We start from the raw sequence: 22591 nt of genomic DNA, 5'->3' as shown, positions 1-22591 counted from the left end.
CTATAATATCTCAAATCAGATTACCTTATGATCATTCGAGACATCCTAGCCCTCCGCCTCTACAATTCTACAGCCTAAATCTCTCTCAAAGCTCCAACCTCAACTCCATTCTCACCAATTACAACATCATACCAAATGTTCATCATTGCCTGACTAATGAAAGACTACTAATGGGTCTCCCCAATCTAAACCCTTCAAAGACTTCTTTCACACTGATGCCAGGGTGAGTTATCATGCAAAATTACATGTCACTAAGCCCCATAAACGTCAAATAAAATCTGAACACTCTAACAGAGTATACATTCATCATCAGTCTCCCCTTTGCCAGTGTACTTCAGTTATGCTAAAATACTAGTTATTCCCTGAACACAATCTGCCATTTCTTCCTTCAATGACTATAAACATAAATCTTCTATAAAGATTTATTCTCTCTTCTTTACCTGATAATTTTTTTTTAATTAAAACTTATTGGGTGACAATGGTTAACCAAACTACATGGGTTTTTCAAGTGTACAATTGTATAATACATCCTCTATATATTGCATTATGTGTTCACCATCCAGTCGGTTCTCCTTCCTACACCATGTATTTGACCCTCTTTTACCATCTCCCATCCTCCCTTAACTTCTGGTAACTACTAAACTGTTGTCTGTGTCTATGAGTTTTTGTTTCTTTGTCTTATTCCCTTGTTTCCTTCAGTATTTTTGTGTGTGTTTTTTTTATGTCCTTTTTTATTTTTAATTAGTTTCGGGTGTACTGCCTTCAGTTTTATATCCCACATATGAGTAAAGTCATATGGTTCTTGACTTCTTCTGTCTGACTTACTTCACTTAGCATGATAATCTCAAGATCCACCCATGTTGCCGCAAATGGCAGTATTTCATCTTTTCTTATGGCAGAACAACATTCCATTGTATATATATACCACATTTTCTTTATCCAATCATCTATCATAGGACACTTTAGTTGTTCCCATGTTTTTGTGACCATAAATAATGCTGCAATGAACACCGGAGTACATATGTCTTTATGGATAAATGTTGTCACATTTTTTTGGCAGATACCCAGGAGAGAGGATTGCTGGGTGACATGACAATTCTATTCTTAAAAACCATGATCAGTTCCTCTATTCACCTTCTCTCGTAAGCCTTTTCTGACACAATACACAAACTCTGTTATGCAAGACCCAATCTGCTGTCACACCATATTCTAAAAAGCATCTACTGTAATACTTAATCACTCTCTTTTTCAACCATTTTGCTCATGTGCCTGCCCCCAATGCCTATGAACTCATGTCCAGAGATTACGGTGCTTTATTTTCTTAGATCTCTATAGCATAAAGGCCTAAAGCAGAATCTGAAGGCACTCAACAAATTATTCGTAAATCAAAATTTTATACAGGTGTTTTAACTGGAAAATATAGTTCATTTATCTTTTTGGTATGTATAATATGAACTTTTATTAAGCTTTCTTTTTGATCTGCTTTTCCTGACACTATCAGCCTACTGCCCTACCCCACACTCTGCCCATTCTTTAGGATGGAGGCCTTTTCATTATTTTATTCGATCTACCTCCTACTAGTTCGGAAGCTATACTCTATTACTACTTTTTTACTGCTTACTCTAGGTATTTCAACATGCATAATTAACCTAACAATATCTACAATAAACCAGTATCTTTCGTCTCTTCCCAAATCATAAATTTAAAAAAGTTTTAACACTGATAACTATCTGCAAGCTTACATCCTATTATCCCCAAGCATTTTAGTTCTAGCCTGCATTTTTATCTCTGACAAACTGAATGCTATTGATGCTGTTACTGTTATTTTATTCAACCAATATATCTTTAACTCTGCAGTCCTTCTTGCAACTCATGTTTCCTTGAGAATCATTTTCTTTTAGTCTCAACTATATCCTTCAGAATTTCCTTTACTGAGGATCTTTTGGTGGTTAACTCTCATTTCATTTATCCATAAGTATATTCTGCACTCATTATTGCTAGATAATTTCACTGAGTATAGAAATACAGGCTGACCGTGCTTTTTTCTACCCCATAACTCTGGAAATACTGTTCAACTGTCTCCTGACTTATTACTGCTACTGATAAGTTAGCTACATTCCCTACTGCTGCACCTTTATGGGTGACCTTCCATTTTCTTTTTGGCTATTTTTTAAAAAATAACTTTACTGAAATATAACGGACATAAAATAAACTGCATATACTTAAAGTTTACAATTTTGTTAATTTTTGACATATGTATAAAAACCGTGACCATAGTCAACATAATAAACATTAATTACGTGTAAAAAAATTCCATTATAGCTCTTTTGTAATCATTCCCTCCCCCTTCCACACCTGTACGCAGGCAACTACTGACCTGGTTTCTGTGACTATAGATTAGTTTGCATTTTATAGAGTTTTAAATAAATAGAATCACACAGCACACTCTTTTTTGTCTGGCTTCTTTCACACAGGATAATTATTTTAAGATTCACCTATGTTGTGTGTATCAACAGTTCATTCCTATTTATGTCAAATAATATAATGTGGTATGGCTATCACACAATTTGTATATCCATTCACCTACTGATGTACATTTGGTTTGTTTGTACTTAGGAAGTCTGACAATTAAGTTTGCAGTCTTGTCCTAGAGAAAGTACTACATAGCTCATTGCTGAATATCACTCTGGTCACCTTTGAAGTATTCCCCTTGGGAAGCTATGCACTGATACCAGTGCCTAGTCCACCCTTCAAAACAATTTTGGAACTCTTTTTCTGGAATGGTCATCAAAGCTGTCGTTGTATTACCCTTGATGTCCTGAATGTCATCAAAATGTCTTTCTTTCAATATTTCCTTTATCTTTGGGTAAAGAAAGAAGTCATTGGGGGCCAGATCAGGTGAGTAGAGAGGGTATTCCAATACTGTTATTTGTTTACTGGCTAAAAAAGCCCTCACAGACAGTGCTGTATGAGCTGGTGCATTGTCGTGATGTTGCCATGAATTATTGCTGAAAAAGAACCATGAATTGTTGCTGAAAAGTTTAGGTAGTTTTCGTCTTATTCACACAGCCTTTTCAGCACTTTCAAATAGTAAATTTGGTTGTTTGTCCAGTTGTTACAAATTCATAATGAATAATTCGTCTGATATAAAAAAAGGTTAGCAACATCGTTTTAATTCTTGGTTTGGACTGATGGAACTTTTTTGGTCGTGGAAAATTAGCTGACTTCTATTGTGCATTTTGATGCTTTGTTTCAGTGTCTGATTGGTACACCCACGTTTCATCACCGGTGATATTATGGCCCAAAACATCATCTTGCCTCTCCAAAAAGTCTTGGCAAACTTTGACTCTCCTTTGCTTTTGCTCATCAGTGAGCTTCTTTGGGACCATTTTTGCACATACCTTTCTCATGCCAAGATTTTCAGTTCAGATTTTCCTGTTTCTCTATCAATGTTTACTTGGTCTGTTATGCTTCTCACAGTCAGCTGATGATTTTGATGCACAATTTGATGAATTTTTGCAATGTTTTCATCAGTTCTGCTCGTTTCTGGCAGCCCAGACCTCTCTTCATCAGTGATGCATTCTCTCCACTCAGAAAATCCTTTTATCTATTTGTACACTGCCGTTTTCTTTATGGCATTATCCCCATAAACTTGGACTAACATGGCCCTGATTTCACTTCCACGATTGCCAAGTTTAACAAGAAATTTAATGTTTGTTCATTGTTTTAATTCAAGCTCAGACATTCTTGCGATGGCACACAAAAACAGACAATGAATGCCACTCAGCAAGACACCGCCACACGTCGACACAAACACAGCTGTGAGACACTGATATACCAAGGTTATGAAACCTTACCGAGCTGTTTGTACAGTGCTGCCAATATAAGGGCACGGTGGCAAGTTCGTGAACTTAACTGTCGGAACTCATAAGATACCATGAACATTCAGATACAAGTATTTGTACAAACACACGCTTTTACTTCTCTTGGGTAAATATACAGAAATAAAATTGGGTGTATTAGGTATATGTTTAACTTTTTAAAAACTACCAAAAGGTTTTCAAAAGTGGATGTACTATCCTATGATACAGTAATTCTACTTCTGGATATTTATCATAAGAAAATGAAAACACTAACTCAAAAAGATATCTGCATCCTTGTGTTCACTGCAGCATTACTTACAATAGCCAAGACATGGAAACAATTTAAGTGTCTTTCAGTAGATGAACAGAAAGAAAATGTCATATATACAGTCATGCACCGCTTCACAACGGGGATACATTCTGAGAAATGCCGCGGTAGGCTATTTCAATGTTGTGCGAACATCAGAGTGTATTTACACAGATCTAGCCTACTACACACTTAGGCTACATGGTATAGCCTACTGCTCCTAGGCTAAACGTCTGTACCAAACAACACGAGATTAAAAGAAGCGCAAGAGAAAACAAGGCAATCAAGAGATGTGGTAAACATGAGATGTATGAGGCTGTTGCTAGCATAACATGACATACGATTTTACAGCAAACCTTTTTTAATAAGTACAAAGAGCACACTCTAAAATAAAGATGAAAAGTATAATAAATACATAAACAATAACACAGTCTTTATTAGCACGTATTAGGTACTGTATATAATTGTATTGCTAGTATTTATACAACTGGCAATGGAGTAGGTTTGTTTATACCAGCATCTCCACAAACACGAGAGATATGCTGAGTTATGTTACATTACAAAGACTTTACTTCTTCTTTGCCAATCTTCATAGCTTTTATTTTTCTTGCCTGACTGCACTGACTAGCACCTCTAATACAATGTAGGCTAGAAGTGGTAAGAGTAGAAATATCTTTTTTTCTAATATTTTTATTGTGATAAAATATACAGAACATAAAATTTACTATTAACCATTTTTAAGTGTACAATTCAGTGGCATTAAGTATATTCATATTACTGTGCAACCACCACCACCATCCACACACAGAATCCTTTTCATTTTATAAAACTGACACTCTATACCCATTAACAATAACTTCACATTTCCCTACTCCCTCATTCCCCCGTGCCCTGGCAACCATCCATTCTACTTTATCTCTATGATTTTGACTACTCTAGGTACCTCATATAAGTAGAATCACACAGTATTTCTCTTTTTGTGACTGACTTATTTCACTTAGTATAATGTCCTCAAGGTTCATCCATGTTGTAGCATTTCAGAATTCCCTTTCTTTCTTAAGCTTGTATAATATTCCTGTATGTACATAAGACATTTTGCTTATCCATTCATCTGTTGATGGACACCTGAATTACTTCCATGTTTTAGCAATCGTGAATAATGCTATGATGGGTGTACAAATATCTCTTCAAAACTCTACTTTCAATTCTTTTCAGTATATACTCAGAAGTGTAATTACCGGATCATACGGTGATTCCATTTTTAATTTTTTTAAGGAACCTCAATACTGTTTCCCATGGCAGCTATACCATTTTCATACCTATCTTCTTGCACCATTAAGTACGATGTTAGCTGTAAGTTCTTTGCAGATGTTCTTTATCATGTTGAAGAAGTTCCCTTCTATTCCTATTCTAGTTTGCTGAGACTTTTTAATAAGGATTTTTAAAAATGCTTTTTCAGCATCTACTCAGATGATCATATATAGTGTTATTTTTGTGTTAACATCAATGAATTACACTGATTAGTTTTCTAATGTTAAACCAACACCGCATTCCTGGAATAAATTGACAGTTGGTCATAATATACATAGTTCTTCCTTAAATATACTGTTGCATTCAATTTGCTAAAATGTTTAGAAATTTTGCATGTATGTTCATGAGGGCCACTAGTCTGAAATTTTCTTCTATTGTAATGTCTTTTCTGGTGTTGCCATCAGAGTATGTGGGCCTCACAGACTAAGTTAGGAAGCATTCCTCCTCTTCAATGCTCTGGAAGTTTGTATAGAACTGGTACATATGAGGTGTGATCACAAATAACTCTTCAGTGCTCTGCAAGAGTCTGTATTGAATTGGTACATATGAGGTGTGATCAGAAAATACGGTGAATGTTTAAATTATAAAATAAAAATGATTACAGTGAAAGATACATTGCCATTAATTCCCCTCAAAATACTTCCCCTGCTTCAAACAGATTTATCCCATCATTCTTGACACTTTCTAAAGCAATTCTGGAAGTCCTCTTTCGTGAGTATCTTTAGCTACGCTGTTGTGGCTGCCTCGATGTCCTGAATCAATTCAAAACGTTTACCTTTCATGGTCATTTTGACTTTGGGGAAGAGCCAGAAGTCGCACGGTGCCAGATCATGGTCACTGTAGCATCACCATAAATTAATTTTAACATTTCGTGTTTCTTTAGCACTTTTTTGCAGTTTGAAACAAAGTTCATGCATCGTTTGTGATCCATGACACATGGCACACTTTAAAACACACCTTCTCTCAACCGTAGCTCACCTGACTGCACCCAAGTTGAAACTTGTCACACACTGTTACTAAAGTTTGATGCGCCACTTCCCGTATTGGAGCTCCCTGCCTTTCCACTGGATGACATGAGGCAGCAACATTCACTGTATTTTTTGATGACATCTTATATACTCATATTATCAATTATCCCAAAGCTCAATGATACTCCTTTCTTTTTTACAAGTTTTTTTCTATTTCATTTTGGATAGTTTCCATTGCTGTATCGTTAAGTTCACTAACCTTTTCTTTTGCAATGCCTGATCTACCGTTAGACCTGTCCAGTGTATTTTTCATTCTACACACAGTTTTCATTTTTGTAAGCTTGATTTGAACAGTATCCTTTGTATATCTTCCATTTTGCTTATCCTCTATTTAATTTTTTAACACTATAACTAGAGTTAACTGTCTTAATGTCCTTCTCTGCTAATTCTACTATATCAGTTCAAAGTTAGTTTTAATTGACTATTTTTCTCTTCATCATGGTTTGTATTTTCCTGCTTCTTTGTGACAACGTGAACTTTTTGGGGTGATATTTTGTATTTCTGTAAATATTCTCAAGCTTTGCTCTGTAATGACATTAAGTACCTGGAAACAGTTTATCTTTTGGTTCTTGCCTTTAACATATTTTAGTCAGGACCAGACTACATTCAGTTTAGGGCTAAATATTCCCCAATACCGAAACAAGATCCTTCTGAGTACTCTACCCAATTCTCCATGAAGTATGAGGTTTTCCAGGCTGAATAGTGGGAAGGTACTATCCCCAGCTCTGTGTAAGCACCAAGCTCTGTTCTCTCTAATTCTCTCAGATGGGTCTTTCCCTGGCTTCAGGATGCTTTCCTGGAACTAATAATCAGTATCTTTCAACATTTCTTGAAATTTCCGAGAGATATAATAACTCTCCTAAACTACCACTTTGTTCTATTAAGTCTTCTGAAGCGCTAATCAAATCAAAATAATACACTGGTAAAATGTGAATGATTTCCTTCTAAGTTCCTGATTTTCTTCAATGCATTTTTCAGAAAAATGTATTGAGCACATACTATGTGTTAGACACTCTCCTAACCAACGTAAAAACATAAATAAGAAACTAAACTTTCCTTCTAAAATATTAAATATTAAATCCTTCTAGAACAGGAGAGAAAGCAGACATTTATAATACACTGTGTTAGGTATTCTTTCTCTGCTCCCTTAACAGCTTGATCAGAAAACCTAAAGCAGACTTGTTGGAAAAGGCAGGTAAAAGAGTATTTCTCAGAGAAGATATAAGCAGTGACTTAGAAATAAAAGGTTAATATATTATTATAACTTTGAAAAGAAAAATAGCTAGTATAGCTAGTATACTAATAAATTTTAAATAGAAAAAAACACTGCGCATGTTCTAATAAAAATAACTGAAGAATTTGTGAATTCTCAGTTAAAGCTTACAAGGCGCTGCATGGTCTGGACTTCTCCAGTTTCATCTTACATCATTTTCCTCCAGCTCTCTTTGCTCTACTCTTACTATACTGTTCCAGTTCCTCACACACCATGGTCTTTCCTGACTTAAGAGACCTTTCTTCATACTGCTTTTTTGTATAAAATGCTCTCAGCTTATCCCTCTATGCCATTCACCATTTTACCTTTTAAACTATTACTTCAAGGTTCAACTCAAATGTCACTTTCTCAGAGAAACTGTCCCTGTTCTAGACTAAGTAAAATATGCTTGTATACTTCCTTAGAACCACGTTTCCCCTTTTACTAAAGCTCAGGATACTTAAATCCCTACTCAATACAATCCCTACTCAATACTTTAGAAACTCCGAGAACAGGAAACATGACTATTTTATTCACCACTGTCTTATGTGCTAGACAACCCAAGCACATAAGAACTTAATAAATATCAGTTAGACTACCTGTATCTGAAAGTATTAAGCTTAGGAATCAACATACTTTAGGATAAGCAAACCAGTCTCTAAGAAGATTCCTCTCCTGACTACCTAATGAGGGCAATCACAGCTCTCGATGCTATCACTTCAGTTATTAATATATGACTGGATAAATACCACATTTTTACTTACATAAATAAAAAATAATTGATATAGTTTTACCATTCAAAACTGAAATATTTTGTAATAAGAACTTACCAAAATGTTTTTCTTATGTCGTTTCTCCTTTATATGTTTATGAGCTCCCTGGATATTTTCAATGTGAATTAAGCAAAGTTTGCATAGATACCGACAATTGGTGTATTCTGGTGAGCGCTGAAAAGAAAAGATTAAAGATGCATTTTTTCAGAAAACAGAGAAGTAAATTTTTGACTACATATGTGAATGGCACAATTATGTAAATATAAGATAAAAATAAGCATTGAAGGAATAAATTTGTAATAAATCAGAACTTATAAACCCAAGAGATAGTTGTCCGTTTCAAAATAGTCATCATAGGAGAACATATATTTCAAAAGGCTGTAACCCCTGACAAAAAGATTCTCTCACTTTAGAATATTATGTATATGATTTTCTTTAAAGGGAAACCTGCCCCAAATTTAGCAACAGTACTACCCCCAACTAAAAATAAACATAGCCAGCCTCGTATCTATTAACCTTACAACAACCTTACGAGGATTCCTCACTTTACTGGCAAAGCAACTAAATCTGAAGGTTTAAATACTTTGCCCAAGGCAACAAACAAATAAGAAAATTCAGCTCAATGTAGTCATTGCAATTCTTTAAAAATTCTTTCAAACCGGTCCTTACTGGGGAATGAATTAAGCCTTCACATAGACTTCCACCTCTTAGCTTCCTACCACAACTAGTTCTTAATTAGTCAAATATTTTATGAGCTCATACTATATATGAAACATTTTTTTAGGAGCTGGGTATAATAGTGTAAACAAAATAAACAAAAATCCCTGTCCTTATGAATTTACATTCTAGTGTAAATAAACAAACAAATGCATATATAGGAATATTGTAAAGGGTGTTAATTGCTTCTTAAAAATAGGATCAACACTTAAGAACTTATTGATGAAGTTACTTAAAATGAAGGATTAAGTTACGTGGATATCTGGACATTCCACGCAGAGGGGAATGCAAAGGCCCTGAGGCAAGAATCTACCGAATATGTTGGAGAAACTATAAAAAGGCTAGTATGACTAGAACAGAAAGGTAATGCGGTACAGATCACAAGGCCCCTTGTAAAGACTCTGGCTTTTATTCTAAGTTTGAGGGGAAGGCACTGAAGGTTTCTGAGCAAAGAATTTTAAGATCTAATCAGTATGTTAAAGGGATCACTTGTCTTCTACATTAAGAATAGAAGCAGGAATTGCTTATTGCCATTATGAGCACTCTGCAATAATCCAGAAGAGAGCTGATGTTGGCTTGGTTCAAGTTCAGAGTGGTAGAAGAGGCAAGAAGGGTTGGATTCAAGAGATGAAAGCATAAATACAGAATACCTAAAGCCATGAATATCGATGAGGTCACTAAGGGAGTCTTGAGATCACTCATATAAATTTTTCAATTGTAAAATGTTAGCAGACAAGGATATATCTGGATTCCTTTAGCAAAAAAAGCTTAATAGAACACTGAATAGGGAATCAGCAGGCCTGGGATAACATCTCAGTTGACCTTGGAAAAATTTCTAACACTGGAGTCTACTTCTGTGTCCTTAAAATAATAAAAATTGCCCTACCTGGTAAAAATAATCCAATTCTACAAGTAGCTAATCTTTATTTAGTGCTTACTATATATCAGGCACTGGGCCAAGAACTTTCCTTGTATTATCTTATTTAATCTTCATAACAGCCCAGTAAGCTAGGTGTCATTTTTATCAACTCCATTTTAATAATGAATAAACTGAGTTTTGAAGAGGTTAAATAACTTATCCAATGGTATTTAATCACTAAGTGGCAGAGGTAGACCCAGTGACTCCAAAACCCATACACTTAACCACTAAGCAAACGACCTACCTCTAATTACTGACCAACTACTACCGTGTTTCCCCAAAAATAAGACCTAGCCAGCTCTAATGCATCTTTTGGAGCAAAAATGGGTCTTCCATAATATAACCGGGTCTTTAATATAATATAATAAATATAATATACCAGGTTTTATATAAGACCAGGTATGATATAATTAATATAATATGAGTGGGTCTTATATTAATTTTTGCTCCAAGAGACACATTAGAGCTGATGGTCCGGCTAGGTCTTATTTTCAGGGAAACATGGTATGTGCAAAGTACTGTATGAGGCACAATAGCAAATAAGACAAAAATGTTCTCACCATCATTAAGCTTCAAGTTTCACAGGAGACAAATGAAAAATGTTTTAAAATTACTTTATTATAGTTATAGTATTTTATTTTGCCATTAAACAAACACACTAATAAACCTTCCTTAAAAGTTTCTGCAGACCAGCTAGAATAACGATTTCTGGGCATAGAAATTCTAAGTATTTAACACTCCTAATCAATATTTAATGCTTGCTATAGGGAAGGTTACCCTTTTGATCTAATTATTTAGATTTATTCCTTCTTTGGTACAAGGTAAAAAAATCTACATCTTTACTTCTCAATTAGACAATCTATGAGTATACACTGCGAACCAAAGAACCTGATAAAATAAAAAACAAGTTAGTAAGAATATTCTTAGTGAGTGTCTAAAGTTGGTAAAGAAAAGTGTTAAACAAGAGGTTTTGGAGATCATAAGAAATAGAGGAGTCAGAAAGAAAAATGATTATAGACATCTATGCTGATACTGACACACTGATTTTACATCATTGCTGTTTAAATTCAACAACCCATAAAATGTTTTCCATGCTTCCAAGCTTTTCTTTCACCTCGGGTCATTCTTTCTTACAACCATCAAACATCCATTCTACCCCAACTTTTTCCTTCTCCCAAAAATTGACCTTTTCCACTTCATATCCTACATATCTTCCCATCCAAACCCTTGCTTATTTTGTTTGAAAAGACATTTTTCACATTTCATTTAGAAATCCTATGTAATTTACCACCACCCTTCCCCAACACATCTGGGCAACTCCTAACCACTCCTTCAGACTCAGTTCCAGTGTCTCCTCCTTATCAAGCATTCCCCAATTTTATGCCTCCATACCTAACTCAAGTTGGTCACTGCTTTGTCCAAGATCCCATTTTCAAACAGAATTATTATTACTATTATTATTATTATTATTTGCTTACACATCTTTCTCTAATTAGTAAACTCCTAGAAGAGCAGTACCATGTTTTTAGAAATGCCACACATACCCAATTCAACTTTTTATCACAAGATCATGGCACATGAAAGCACTCAGTATTTATTAATCTTTTAATAATATTTTAATAGATTAATATTAATTTATTAATATCTTGACAATGCACAGATCCAGAATAGCTACTAATTCCAGGCTTAGGAAAGAAAAAGTGAGAGGAAAGATAAAACTAAGTAAAATAGCAAATTGCAAAAAAAGACGTCTAACGAGGATTTTGTGAAGGTAGCTGCACAACCAACTCTCCTACATTAAGGGCCTCTACTCCTTGATATTCCTTTCTATTTTCATAGGGTGCCTACTCTGCCATAAATTCTATTCATAACCCAGGATTGCCTTCTTCAATTTAGTTATGACCTCATTTTCCTAAACTATACAAAAGCATTTCTTTCTTTCCTTTATTATTTAATCAAGAATGATGACCTATTTCATCATATGCATACTCACAAGTATTCCAAGTATCTATTTGTGAACAGATTAATTTATGATTCTTTCCTTCAATACATAGCAGTTATTTTTACTGTGAAGGCTAGGAATGTGTATTTCTAGGTTAAGAAATTAATTAGTACTCAGGTACAAGATACCAATGACTAGAACTGTTCCTAATACACAGTAGATGTATTATATGGGAGAAAAAAGAGGAAAGGGGACGAGAAAAAAGCAAGGGGAAAGGAGGAAGTCCAGGACATCATGGAATACTTTCTATTTTATTTCTGTGACTCTAAATGGACTTTTACCTTCTAATGGGCAGAAACTGCTATTCTCACCAATATATTCCCAGTGCCTAGCACATTACCTAGAACACAAGCTCTCAAGATCTATTTGATAAGTAAATAAATCAAGAGTCAGCAAACTTCTTCCATAACAGAACAAAGTAGTATTTCAGTAAATATTTTATGCTTTAGTAAACAGTAGATATTTTATGTTCTGTGGACCACATATTCCCTATAGCGACTACTTACCATGGTAGCATAAAAGCAGCCATAGACAATATGTAAACAAATGGGTATGGCTGTGTTCCAATAAAACTTTGTTTACAAAAACAAGGGGCTAGGTGTTATTTTACCATAATTTAAAAAAACAAAACAAAAATAAGAGGGTAGGGCATAGTTTGTGAACCTCTGGGATGAATGAATGAAGTCGGACTCACATATGTAAGAACTTGCAGAACAAAGAGAGGGAAGGGGAAAAAAACGAGAGAAGAAGAAAGGAAAGAGAAAAGTAAGGAAAGATGAATGCTGTCTTAGGAAAAGAAGAAAAATAAAAAACTACACTCGGGAAAGAAAAGTTATGAAACACCACCATCTTCCTCCAAATAACTAAAACAATATAGTATACTTTTTCAAGTCGAAAGATGTGATCTCTTTCTAAGCGTTCTTCTGCTTGTTTCAAGCCTAGCCTCTGCTCAGGTGTCAATGTAGATTCATCTATCACAGTGGCATTTTCTAAATAGTCCATCTCTGAAGAATTTTCTTTATTACAGTCATCATTCTTCATTTTACCTAGAAAAGGAAGCAATCACTTAGTTACCATCATCAGAACTAGTAAATCAAAACAAAAAAATTAACGGAAGACATTCAATTTATACACACACAGAAAAAATATTCTTTCTTGGTTGTACAAGTTGGTATGCTATGTAAAATGTAAGTAAGAGATATACGTGATACCGAAATTCACAAAGAAAAATCTACTTCATGGGTCTATTGCCTATCTTGTTCTTTCAACCTACCTATCAAAAGAGACAAATATAACTGACACTCACTACACAAGGCTAACATAACCATCTTGTAGAATCTCTGGAGTAAATATGATAAAAAGCTCTTAGTTTCCGAACAAAAGTCACTTTAGTGACTTTATCACTATACACCAGCAGCTAAAAGAACATATGCACTCCAGACCACAAACCCATACCAGACTCCTTCTTCTTTGCTTTCACCGAACTCATGGATATCTCCACCACATCAATATTTTTTCTTTGCTACTCTGCCTCCTAACTAGACTGTAACGTCTTTAAGGAATAGACAATGTGCTTGCATCTTTGCATTTTCAACACCTAGCAATATGTACCTGGCATACAGTAGGTTCCACCACCAGTGTGATTTTTTAAATACAAACTGAGTCATATTATTCTCTTGCTTAAAATACTTAAAAGGCTTTCAAAGAGTTCGAACAAAGTTTAAATTCTCTAGCACATTGTACGTATCCATAAACTTATATTCTGCTCTAACACTTTTCACTTCATTCATACCCAATGTGCTAGAATGGATCACTGCTACTTCAAGTCTCAATGCCTTTACATATGCTGATCCCTCCACCATAAAGGTCCTCCCCACTTCAACTATTAGATTGGTGCAAAAGTAATTGCGGTTGTTGTAATTATTTTTAACCTTTTAAACCGCAATTACTTTTGCACCAACCTAATATGTTTACATGTAAAATTCAGCTTAAGTGTCATGTTGCAGAAGACAGATGATATTATTTATATTCTATAATGGTACCTCTATTATCTTACATTTGCATAGTAATATAATTTATATTCATTTATCCATCTTCTACATTAAATGATGAATTCCTTGATGCCAATAACTAGGTCTTATTTAACTTTGTACCTTCAGATTTTAAAACAATGCCTAGACCAGATATGAAACAATAAAAAACGTGTTGAATAAACAAATTTGAATATATCTAAAAGCACTTATAAAGGTAAATGCTAATAATCAACAAATCTCTCCACTCTGCTTTCAAAAGCCCCACTACCTGCTATCTATAAGAACCCTGACAGTCAATTCTACTTTTTGATAGTACTAATTTTCTGAAAAAAAGAAGAAATAGTGTGCCTCTGGAGGTGTCTCCTACCACAAGTGTACAGAATAAGAAGGCAAACTCTTATGTAAAGATATTAAAAAAGGATTCAGAGGTGGCCAGTTAGCTCAGTTGGTTAGAGGGTGGTGCTAATTACACCAAGGTTGCCGGTTAGATCCCCACCTGGGCCACTGTGAGCTGTGCTCTCCTTTAAAAAAAAAAAAAAAAAAAAAAAAGGATTCAAACAGAAGTGTCACTAGGCTAGCTAAGTGTTTCTTAAATTGTCAGGGGAACAATGATGCACCATGAGCAATTTGCAACTGTGTCCTAATACTTAAAAAAATAATTTAGTTTTTTAATAACAATTTTATGATGAAAATGTAAAAGAAAAGGTGAAATCTTAGTTTCTGTTCCACATTTCATGAAAAAGTGTGGTAGCAAGGCAATATAATAGTCTAACCTTCCCTTTTCTATATGTACAACTAATTTGACCTATATTACACAGCAGCTAACATCAGAAAATCCTGCAAAATTATCATTTCTGCAAACTGAAGAATTAGAGAAATCTATACATCTTTCTTTAAAAGTTAAAAATAAATGAAATTATTTAATTTTCTGAAATCAACACCAAAATTAATCAGGCAGAATTTCCCAAACTTTGTCCCACAGAACACTAGTTTCTTGAGATGTTAATACTCTCATAAAACAAGAGTTGAAAACAGGTATTCAAACAAAAACCTGTACATGAATGTTCATATCAACACTATTCACAAAAGTCAAAGGTGAAAACGACCCAAACGTCCATCACTGAATATATGGATAAACAAATGTGACATATTCATACACTGGAATGTTATTCAGCTGTCTTAGTCAGCTCAGGCTGCCATAACAAAATACCATAGATTGGGTGGCTTAAACAACAGAAATTTGTTTTCTCACAGTTCTGGAGGTAGGCAAGTCCAAGATCAAGGTGTCAGCAGGGTTGGTGTCTGATGAGAGCTCTCTCCTTGGATTGTAGACAGCCGCCTTCTCACTGTGTCCTCACATGGCCTTTCCTCGGTGCACGCACCAAGAAAGATCTTCCTCTTCCTCTTCTTATAAGGCCTCCAATCCTATCGGATTAGGACCCATCCTTATGTCCTCATTTATTCTTAACTACCTCCTAAAAGCTATCTCCAGATACAATCACACTGGGAGTTACATCTTCAATATGGGAATTTTGAGGGGACAAAATTCAGTCTATAGCATCAGCCTTAAAAAGGCAAGTACTGATATAAGCCACATGAATGAATCTTGAAAACGTGATGTTTAATGTAGGAAGCCAGATACAAAAAAACACATAGTGTATGATTCCATTTCTGTGAAATATCTAGAAGAGGAAAATACATAGAAACAGAAAGCCTATTAGTGGTTGTCTGAGGCTGGCTGGGGGAGAGAATGGGAAATGACTCTTAATGGAATACAGAGTTTCCTTTTGGAGTGATGAAAAATTCTGCAATTAGGTAGTGGTAATGGTTGTAGTACACTGTAAATGTTCTTAGCGCCATTGAATTGCACCTTTAAAATGGGTAAGATGGTAAATTTTGTATGTATTACACCACCAAAAAAAGTTAAACAGCGTTACCATATAACTCATCAATTCCACTCCCAAATATAAAGGAGAAATGAAAACATACATCCACACAAAAACTTTTAAACAAATGTTCACAGCAGCATTATTCATAATAGCCAAAAGATGGAAACAATTCAAGTATCTATCAACTGATGAGAGAATAAACAAAATGTGATATAGCCATACAATGGAATATTATTCAGCAATAAAAAGGAGTAATGTATTGATACACACCACAACATGGATGAACCTTGAAAACATTATGCTAAATAAAAAAATCCATGCATAAAGGCCACATATTCTATGAGTCTATGTAAAATAAGCAAATCTATATAGAGAGAATGTATATTAGTGGTTGGCGGTGGATAGGAGAAGGGGGTAATGATCAGTAATTGTTAATGAATGTGGAGTTTCTCTTGGGGGGGGGTAATAAAAATGTTCAGGAATGAAACAGTGGCAATGTCTACATGAATTTATGAACATACTAAAAAGCCACTAAATTGTATATTTTTAAAAGATCAATTTTATGGCAGTGAAAAATACCTCAACAAAACCATTACATAAAAAGGTAAATCAAAAAACTGAAAATATGTTAATAAGGACTACAGAGAAAAATTAAACAGGTAAAAGGAATAAGAAGTGTCAGAGGTGGAGGCGAGGGTTGTATGGTTTAGATAAGTGACCTAGCAAAAGCCTCACTGAGAAGGTAAAGGAGATAAGAGAGCTAGCTGGCCATATGGACATCTGGGAGAAGAATGCTCCAGGCAGAGGAAAAGATAAATGTGAAGGTCATCAGGTGGACATTTATGTTCATATCTGAGGAACTGCAAGGAAACCATGAAGTCGGAGCAGAGAGAGAAAGGGTAAGAAATAGACGAATGAGGGCAGAGAAGTGGAGGAGTGCCACAGATGATGTAGAGCCCTCTAAGTCACTACAAGGACACTAGCTTTTACTCTGACATATGGGAAACCACTGAAACATTTTGAACAATAGTTATGATCTGAATAATTTTAACGGGATCATTCCAGCTGCTATTAAAAACACAATGAAGGATGGTATAAGTGAAAGTAAGGAGATAAGTTAGGTTATGCTGCTCAAAAGCATGATCCTGACCAACAACATCAACCTCAGTAGGAGTTTGTTCGACATTTAGTATCTCAGGCCCTAGTCTAGGCTTTCTAAATCTAAAACCTCTGGGAATAGAGCTCAAGAATCTGCATTTTAATATGAATCCCAGAGGATTCATATGCACGTTAAAGTTTGAGAAGCCAGATCTAGAATACTCTCTCCTCAGATATTCACCAGGCTCACTCTCACCTCTTTCCTTCAAGTATTGGCTCTACTGTCACCTTCTCAGTGACAATTTAAATTTGAAACATCACCACCAGATACAGTAGTATCCATTCCCTATGACCTTTCCTATTTTATTTTTTTCATAAGATCTATCACTATCTAATTTATTGTATACTTTTGTTATTTACTGTGGTTTTGTCTGTCTCCTCCCAATAGAATATTAACTCCTTAAGAGCAGTGCTGTTTGGTTCACTGCTATATTCCTAGTGATTGAATCAGTACCTAGCACATAGCAGACGCTCCAAAAAATATTTACTGAATAAACGAATGGCAAAAGAAAAAATGGAAAAATGGTAAAAATGCTAGGTGGGAGCTAAAGATGGGCCTAACAGAGATTAGTCCACTAATCTCAGGTGGGCCTCAGATTAATCAAATTTCTATACAGCCTATTAAGTCCAAATAGATCACAATCCAGATATAAAGGTTTGGTTTGATTTGATTTGATTTACAAAGGAGCAATCTAAATGAGAAATAATTCAAAAATTATTAATTTGGTTTTTTATGATAAAAAATGGTAAACAATTATATATGAATATGACTTCAAGGCAGACATACATATTAAAGAGAATTCTTTAAAACATGAGAAGCACTTATTTATGAAATATGATTTTTATGCAGTACTATAAATCATTCTTATTAATTTGTTAAACCAAGTCTCCCAAAAGGACCTCTACTTGGTCTACTAACTTCTTTAAGTAGTTCAGCGTGTTCTTCATGTTAACAAATAACGAAACTGCATTTAATTGGAGAAATAATAATAAAGGATACTCACTACCACCATATGCCTATTATGTCAGGCACTACATAAAACACTCTATTGGACTTAACCTTCACAACACAGGCAGCAACATCTCTACTTTTTTAAAAATGAGGAAACTGAGAAATATTTTAAAAGATAAGCACTTTATGCAAATTACAAAGTTACTAAGTGGGGAAGACAGGATTCAAAACCTATGCGATTTTACTCCAGAGCCTCCACTCTTCGCTATCTCTCTCTGTCACCTCATTTATTTTGTTGCCTTTAAAAATATATAATCTTTAAACCAGATTTTTCACTAATTCAAGTGATCAGACCCTTGTAAGTAATCTTATTATGCACCAGTTATTTGCCAACTTCAATCATTCATGTACTATCATGTTTAGATCTGCCAAATCAAAACTTTACCGGTACTTTTACTTGATACTGGCTGTAAATTACTTTTTTTGGTATTTTCTGAAGCCTTATCTATAAAATTATGAAGTTGTTATTTTTCTTACACACCTAAAAATACCTCTATTAATTTTTTTTTAAATGGTCGGTCAACATATCATCATCTGGGTACCACCATAAATAAAAAGAATCTATTTCTGAATTCTCAACCAGTGTTTTTCAAAGTATGGTAAATAATGATTTAGAAATAGCTTCTTTTTTTTTTTTGGTCTACACATCAAGGAAAGGCTTTATTCTTCTAGGCACAGAAACATTAAGAAAAAAGACCGCTGAGGAAAAAAATCATTAATTTAAACAAAATCAGATTTAAAGTCCTCAAAAGACATGGATAATATTTATAAATAATTAAAGCTCAGATCAAAATCCCAGAAGAAACACTGCTTCCAGTCTTGTTCCTGTCAAAGAATTTGCTACACTGTAGCCAAATATATAAACATATATACATATATATGATCATAGCACTAACTTTGCTTAAAACTTGTCAAAGGCTTCTAAAAACACTCATAATAAAGTCCAAACTGTCTATAATGTCCTAAAAGGCCTTTTATTCTCCAATTCTTGTGTACTTTTCAGCTGAATCTTTTGCCACTTTCCCCCATTTCCCTGTTCTAGTCACACTGAATCTGAATCACACTTGTAGTCTCACATTTATATCATGCATGCGTTTTCTCAACCCAAAGTCTAAAGCCCTCAATTAAATCATTTACATTCTCAACTCAAGTTTTGGGCACTGAACAAAATCACTACTTTATCTGTATCATCCCCATCTAACTAGAAGCTTCCTTGAGGTCTGGGGCTGTGGGGGTTTTTTGTGGTTTTCCATTGTAAGCACATGCTTGACATATAATAGGAACTCAATACATACATGTTTGGTGAATAAATGAGCAATATGTTAGCAGGACCATTTAAAAAATGAGAGAGAGAGAGAGAGAAAGAGAGAGAGAGAGAGAGAGAGAGGTAAAATACTGACTAGGATCCACTAAACTAAATTTATGTTTGCTCAGGCTTTTTACCTACCATAATAAATGTAAAGGTTCTTTTTTAGCTTTTAAAGCCATGTTATTAATGTCCTTTTTATAAGTAAAGTAGTTAAAAATCAATTGGGACAATCTAAAGAACATTAGTAGAGGAAAATCCCTCCAAAAACATGACTTGTGCAATAATCTAATTTGTACTTACTCAAATCATCTGAGGTGTCTTCAACTCCTGAAGTGCTATCATCAGAATCACCAGTATTCTCTGTACATGTTTGTTGCTTCTGAGATCCTGGAGAGTTTTCCAGAGCAGATTTTCCTCCCTCTACAATATCAATATTTACTTTGTCCAGAGAAGTAAAGGAACTTGAAATTTTTTTTCCAATGTGCTGTAATTCTGTCTGTCTCATGTTTTCTTTCAACCGTAAACTGGACACCTTCTCTGCTTCTGCTGGTGAACTGAGAACCTTTACTGATCTCATCTGAGAACTGGGTGCTTTTTCTGATTTCTTCTGGGAACTAAGTACCTTTTCTGTTACCATTGCCGGTGAAGTGGGTGCCTTTTCTGTTTTCACTGGTGAATTAGGTGACTTTGGTGATTTTTCTGCTTTTCCCTGTAAACTGGATGCCTTTTCTACTTTTACCTGTGAAACAGGTACTTTCTCTGCTCTCACCGGTGAATTAGGTGACTTTTTTGCTTTGCAGTAACTTGGATCTCGAAGGACTAACCCCAAATCTTTAGGGCCTGGAACATTGGCAGCATTTACTTTACATGATTTAACTTCTGTTTTGTCTATACAAATATCATTTTGCTTATTTTTTTTATTACTATTCCTATTTGGAGAGCTGGTCCCAATTTCTTTTATGGATTTCTCATTTCTGGCTTTCAAAGTTTGATTAGTTATAACTTTAACTGTTTTGCTTTCTTCAGAAAGAGCCCAAGCATTCTTCTTTGGTTCATGATTTTCATTTTTAGAGGTCTTAGACTCTTCCATTATTTGAAAACTTGCTTCTTTCCAATTGTGTTGCTGTAAATTGGCAGATCTCCAGTAGTTTGAATTGCTTCAAATCCAGTTTAGGCAAGCAAACTATTGAATTAAAAAAAAAAAAATCTGTTATTTAAAATGCAAAAGCCATTTTTTAAATATTAGTGCGACATGAGAAAACTTTCAAACTGTGTTCTCAAAACTAAAAAAATAACAAAAAAAATGTTTAAACTCTGAAAACTTTGAAAAAGAATTAAAACCCACTTAGTAAATAGCCAAATGCTCATAAAGAAGGTTCTAATGTAATTATGGCAATACAAGGGAATTTTAGAAGTAAAACGTTTTCCATTACTCAATAAGAATTTCAACTAATGGGGAAATAATTGTAATGTACATTTAACACAAAAGGAAATGGAACAAAGAAAACACAAGAATTCCAATCTATATGCAACATAGGAAATCAGTTTATAGAGCCTAATTGGTAAAATCCTAACCATAGGACTTTCCTACTAAACAGTACCTATTTATACCACTAACCTACTTCAAAGTTCACTCTAAACATGGAGACACAACATCAAGACTTTCTCCATTTCTGAAGTATAAAGTAGTTTAGTAAATTCTTCCGAAGTAAGAAAAATTTAAAAACCAATAGGAATCCAGAGTTAAAAAATGATAGTAAAATTTTATAGTATTATAATGATGGATACGTGTCATACATTTATCAAAATGCATAGCATGTATACTATTAAGAGTGAAACCTAATGTAAACTATGAACTTTGGGTGATGTCAGTGTAGGCTCATGTCTGTAAGAAAGGTACTATTCACTCTGGTGCATAGATGTTGATAGTGGGAGAGGCTATTGCTGTTTGGGGGAAGGGAGTATAGGGACACTCTGTATTTTCTGCTCTGTATTTTTGCGGTGAAACTAAAACTGCTCTAAAAAATGTTTCAAAAAAATGATAGTAAGAATACTAAAATCAGTCAGAACTCATTTTGTTCTAAAATATAATAGGAACAATTTTGTATTTACCAGAGAGCAGAAATTATAAATAAATGAAAATACTGTATTTTGTTATATTATTTCAATGTTAGAAATGCTTTATATAATACATTACATGGAAATCAGGAATTTTTGCTATTCACTTTGCCCTGGATATCTTAAATTCAGACCTATGCCTCTAAACAAAGATAATATAAATAAAACTTACTCAGCAAAAACAAACTACATGTGTAGCACCTTTGATTTTACCTGGTTAATTTATTAAATTACAAATTTGGGCAGTCAAACACCTCTACTCATATAATTATACATAATATAAACACAAAAATATTACCTAAAATAAAAAGCTCAGACTACCAGTCATTTACTCCCAACTGTCTGTGTTTGTGCCAAAGCATACTTTAAAAAAAAAATCAATTAAACTTACCTAGTTACACTGAAACATCTTACTCAACTTGGACCTAGCTTTTATAATTCCTATTTATAATACAGTTCTCTACAGTCTGTCTTGATCTCTGTCCAGATTAATATTGTTTTTTATTTTTTAAAAAAACCCCACAACTTATTAGGTACTTTTTTCTAAATTCAGTAATATTTTAAGAAATTATGATAACTAAAATTTAAGCCAAAACCAAACTACATTTTCACCATTACTTCCTTTTTTGACTAACATTATTTTCCAGTAAAATAATGTTCCAGCGCTTTTATCTAATAAATATCCAGGTGTTCAGATATTTGAATTTATTTAATTAGTACAGCCTTCTTTGATTATTTCTGATAAGGTGTTTTATATAACTGTCACAGTTGTCAAATAATATGACTATCTCTAAATTTTTTTAAGAAAAATTTAGGTTCCTAATTTTAAAAATAAAAATGGGTTCTATTTCTAAAAGATTAGTTTACCTAATCCAGGTAACCTAAATATTTTAAATTTTC

General features: G+C 34.2%; 1 protein-coding gene across 13 annotated transcripts in view; it reads right to left on the bottom strand.

Annotated features, from left to right (window-relative positions):
- TUT4 (terminal uridylyl transferase 4) overlaps positions 1 to 22591 on the bottom strand; it is a 106340-nt gene that overhangs the window by 56199 nt on the left and 27550 nt on the right. For 12 of the 13 annotated variants that reach the window (XM_081057597.1, XM_081057604.1, XM_081057602.1 and 9 more), the window contains exons 2-4: positions 19874 to 20756; positions 13055 to 13218; positions 8592 to 8708 (exon numbers count right to left, since the gene is read on the bottom strand). In XM_081057597.1, the coding sequence (XP_080913723.1) occupies positions 8592 to 8708; positions 13055 to 13218; positions 19874 to 20663 (1071 nt within the window). In that variant the 5' untranslated portion in view covers positions 20664 to 20756. Of the gene's footprint in view, positions 1 to 8591; positions 8709 to 13054; positions 13219 to 15457; positions 15575 to 19873; positions 20757 to 22591 lie in introns of those variants that run through there. The other variant, XM_081057601.1, reaches the window with a different exon arrangement.

This window comes from Rhinolophus hipposideros (assembly GCF_964194185.1).
Source record: "Rhinolophus hipposideros genome assembly, chromosome: 8".
NCBI classification, from domain to species: domain Eukaryota; kingdom Metazoa; phylum Chordata; class Mammalia; order Chiroptera; family Rhinolophidae; genus Rhinolophus; species Rhinolophus hipposideros.
This window is presented reverse-complemented; position numbering and strand designations above follow the sequence as displayed.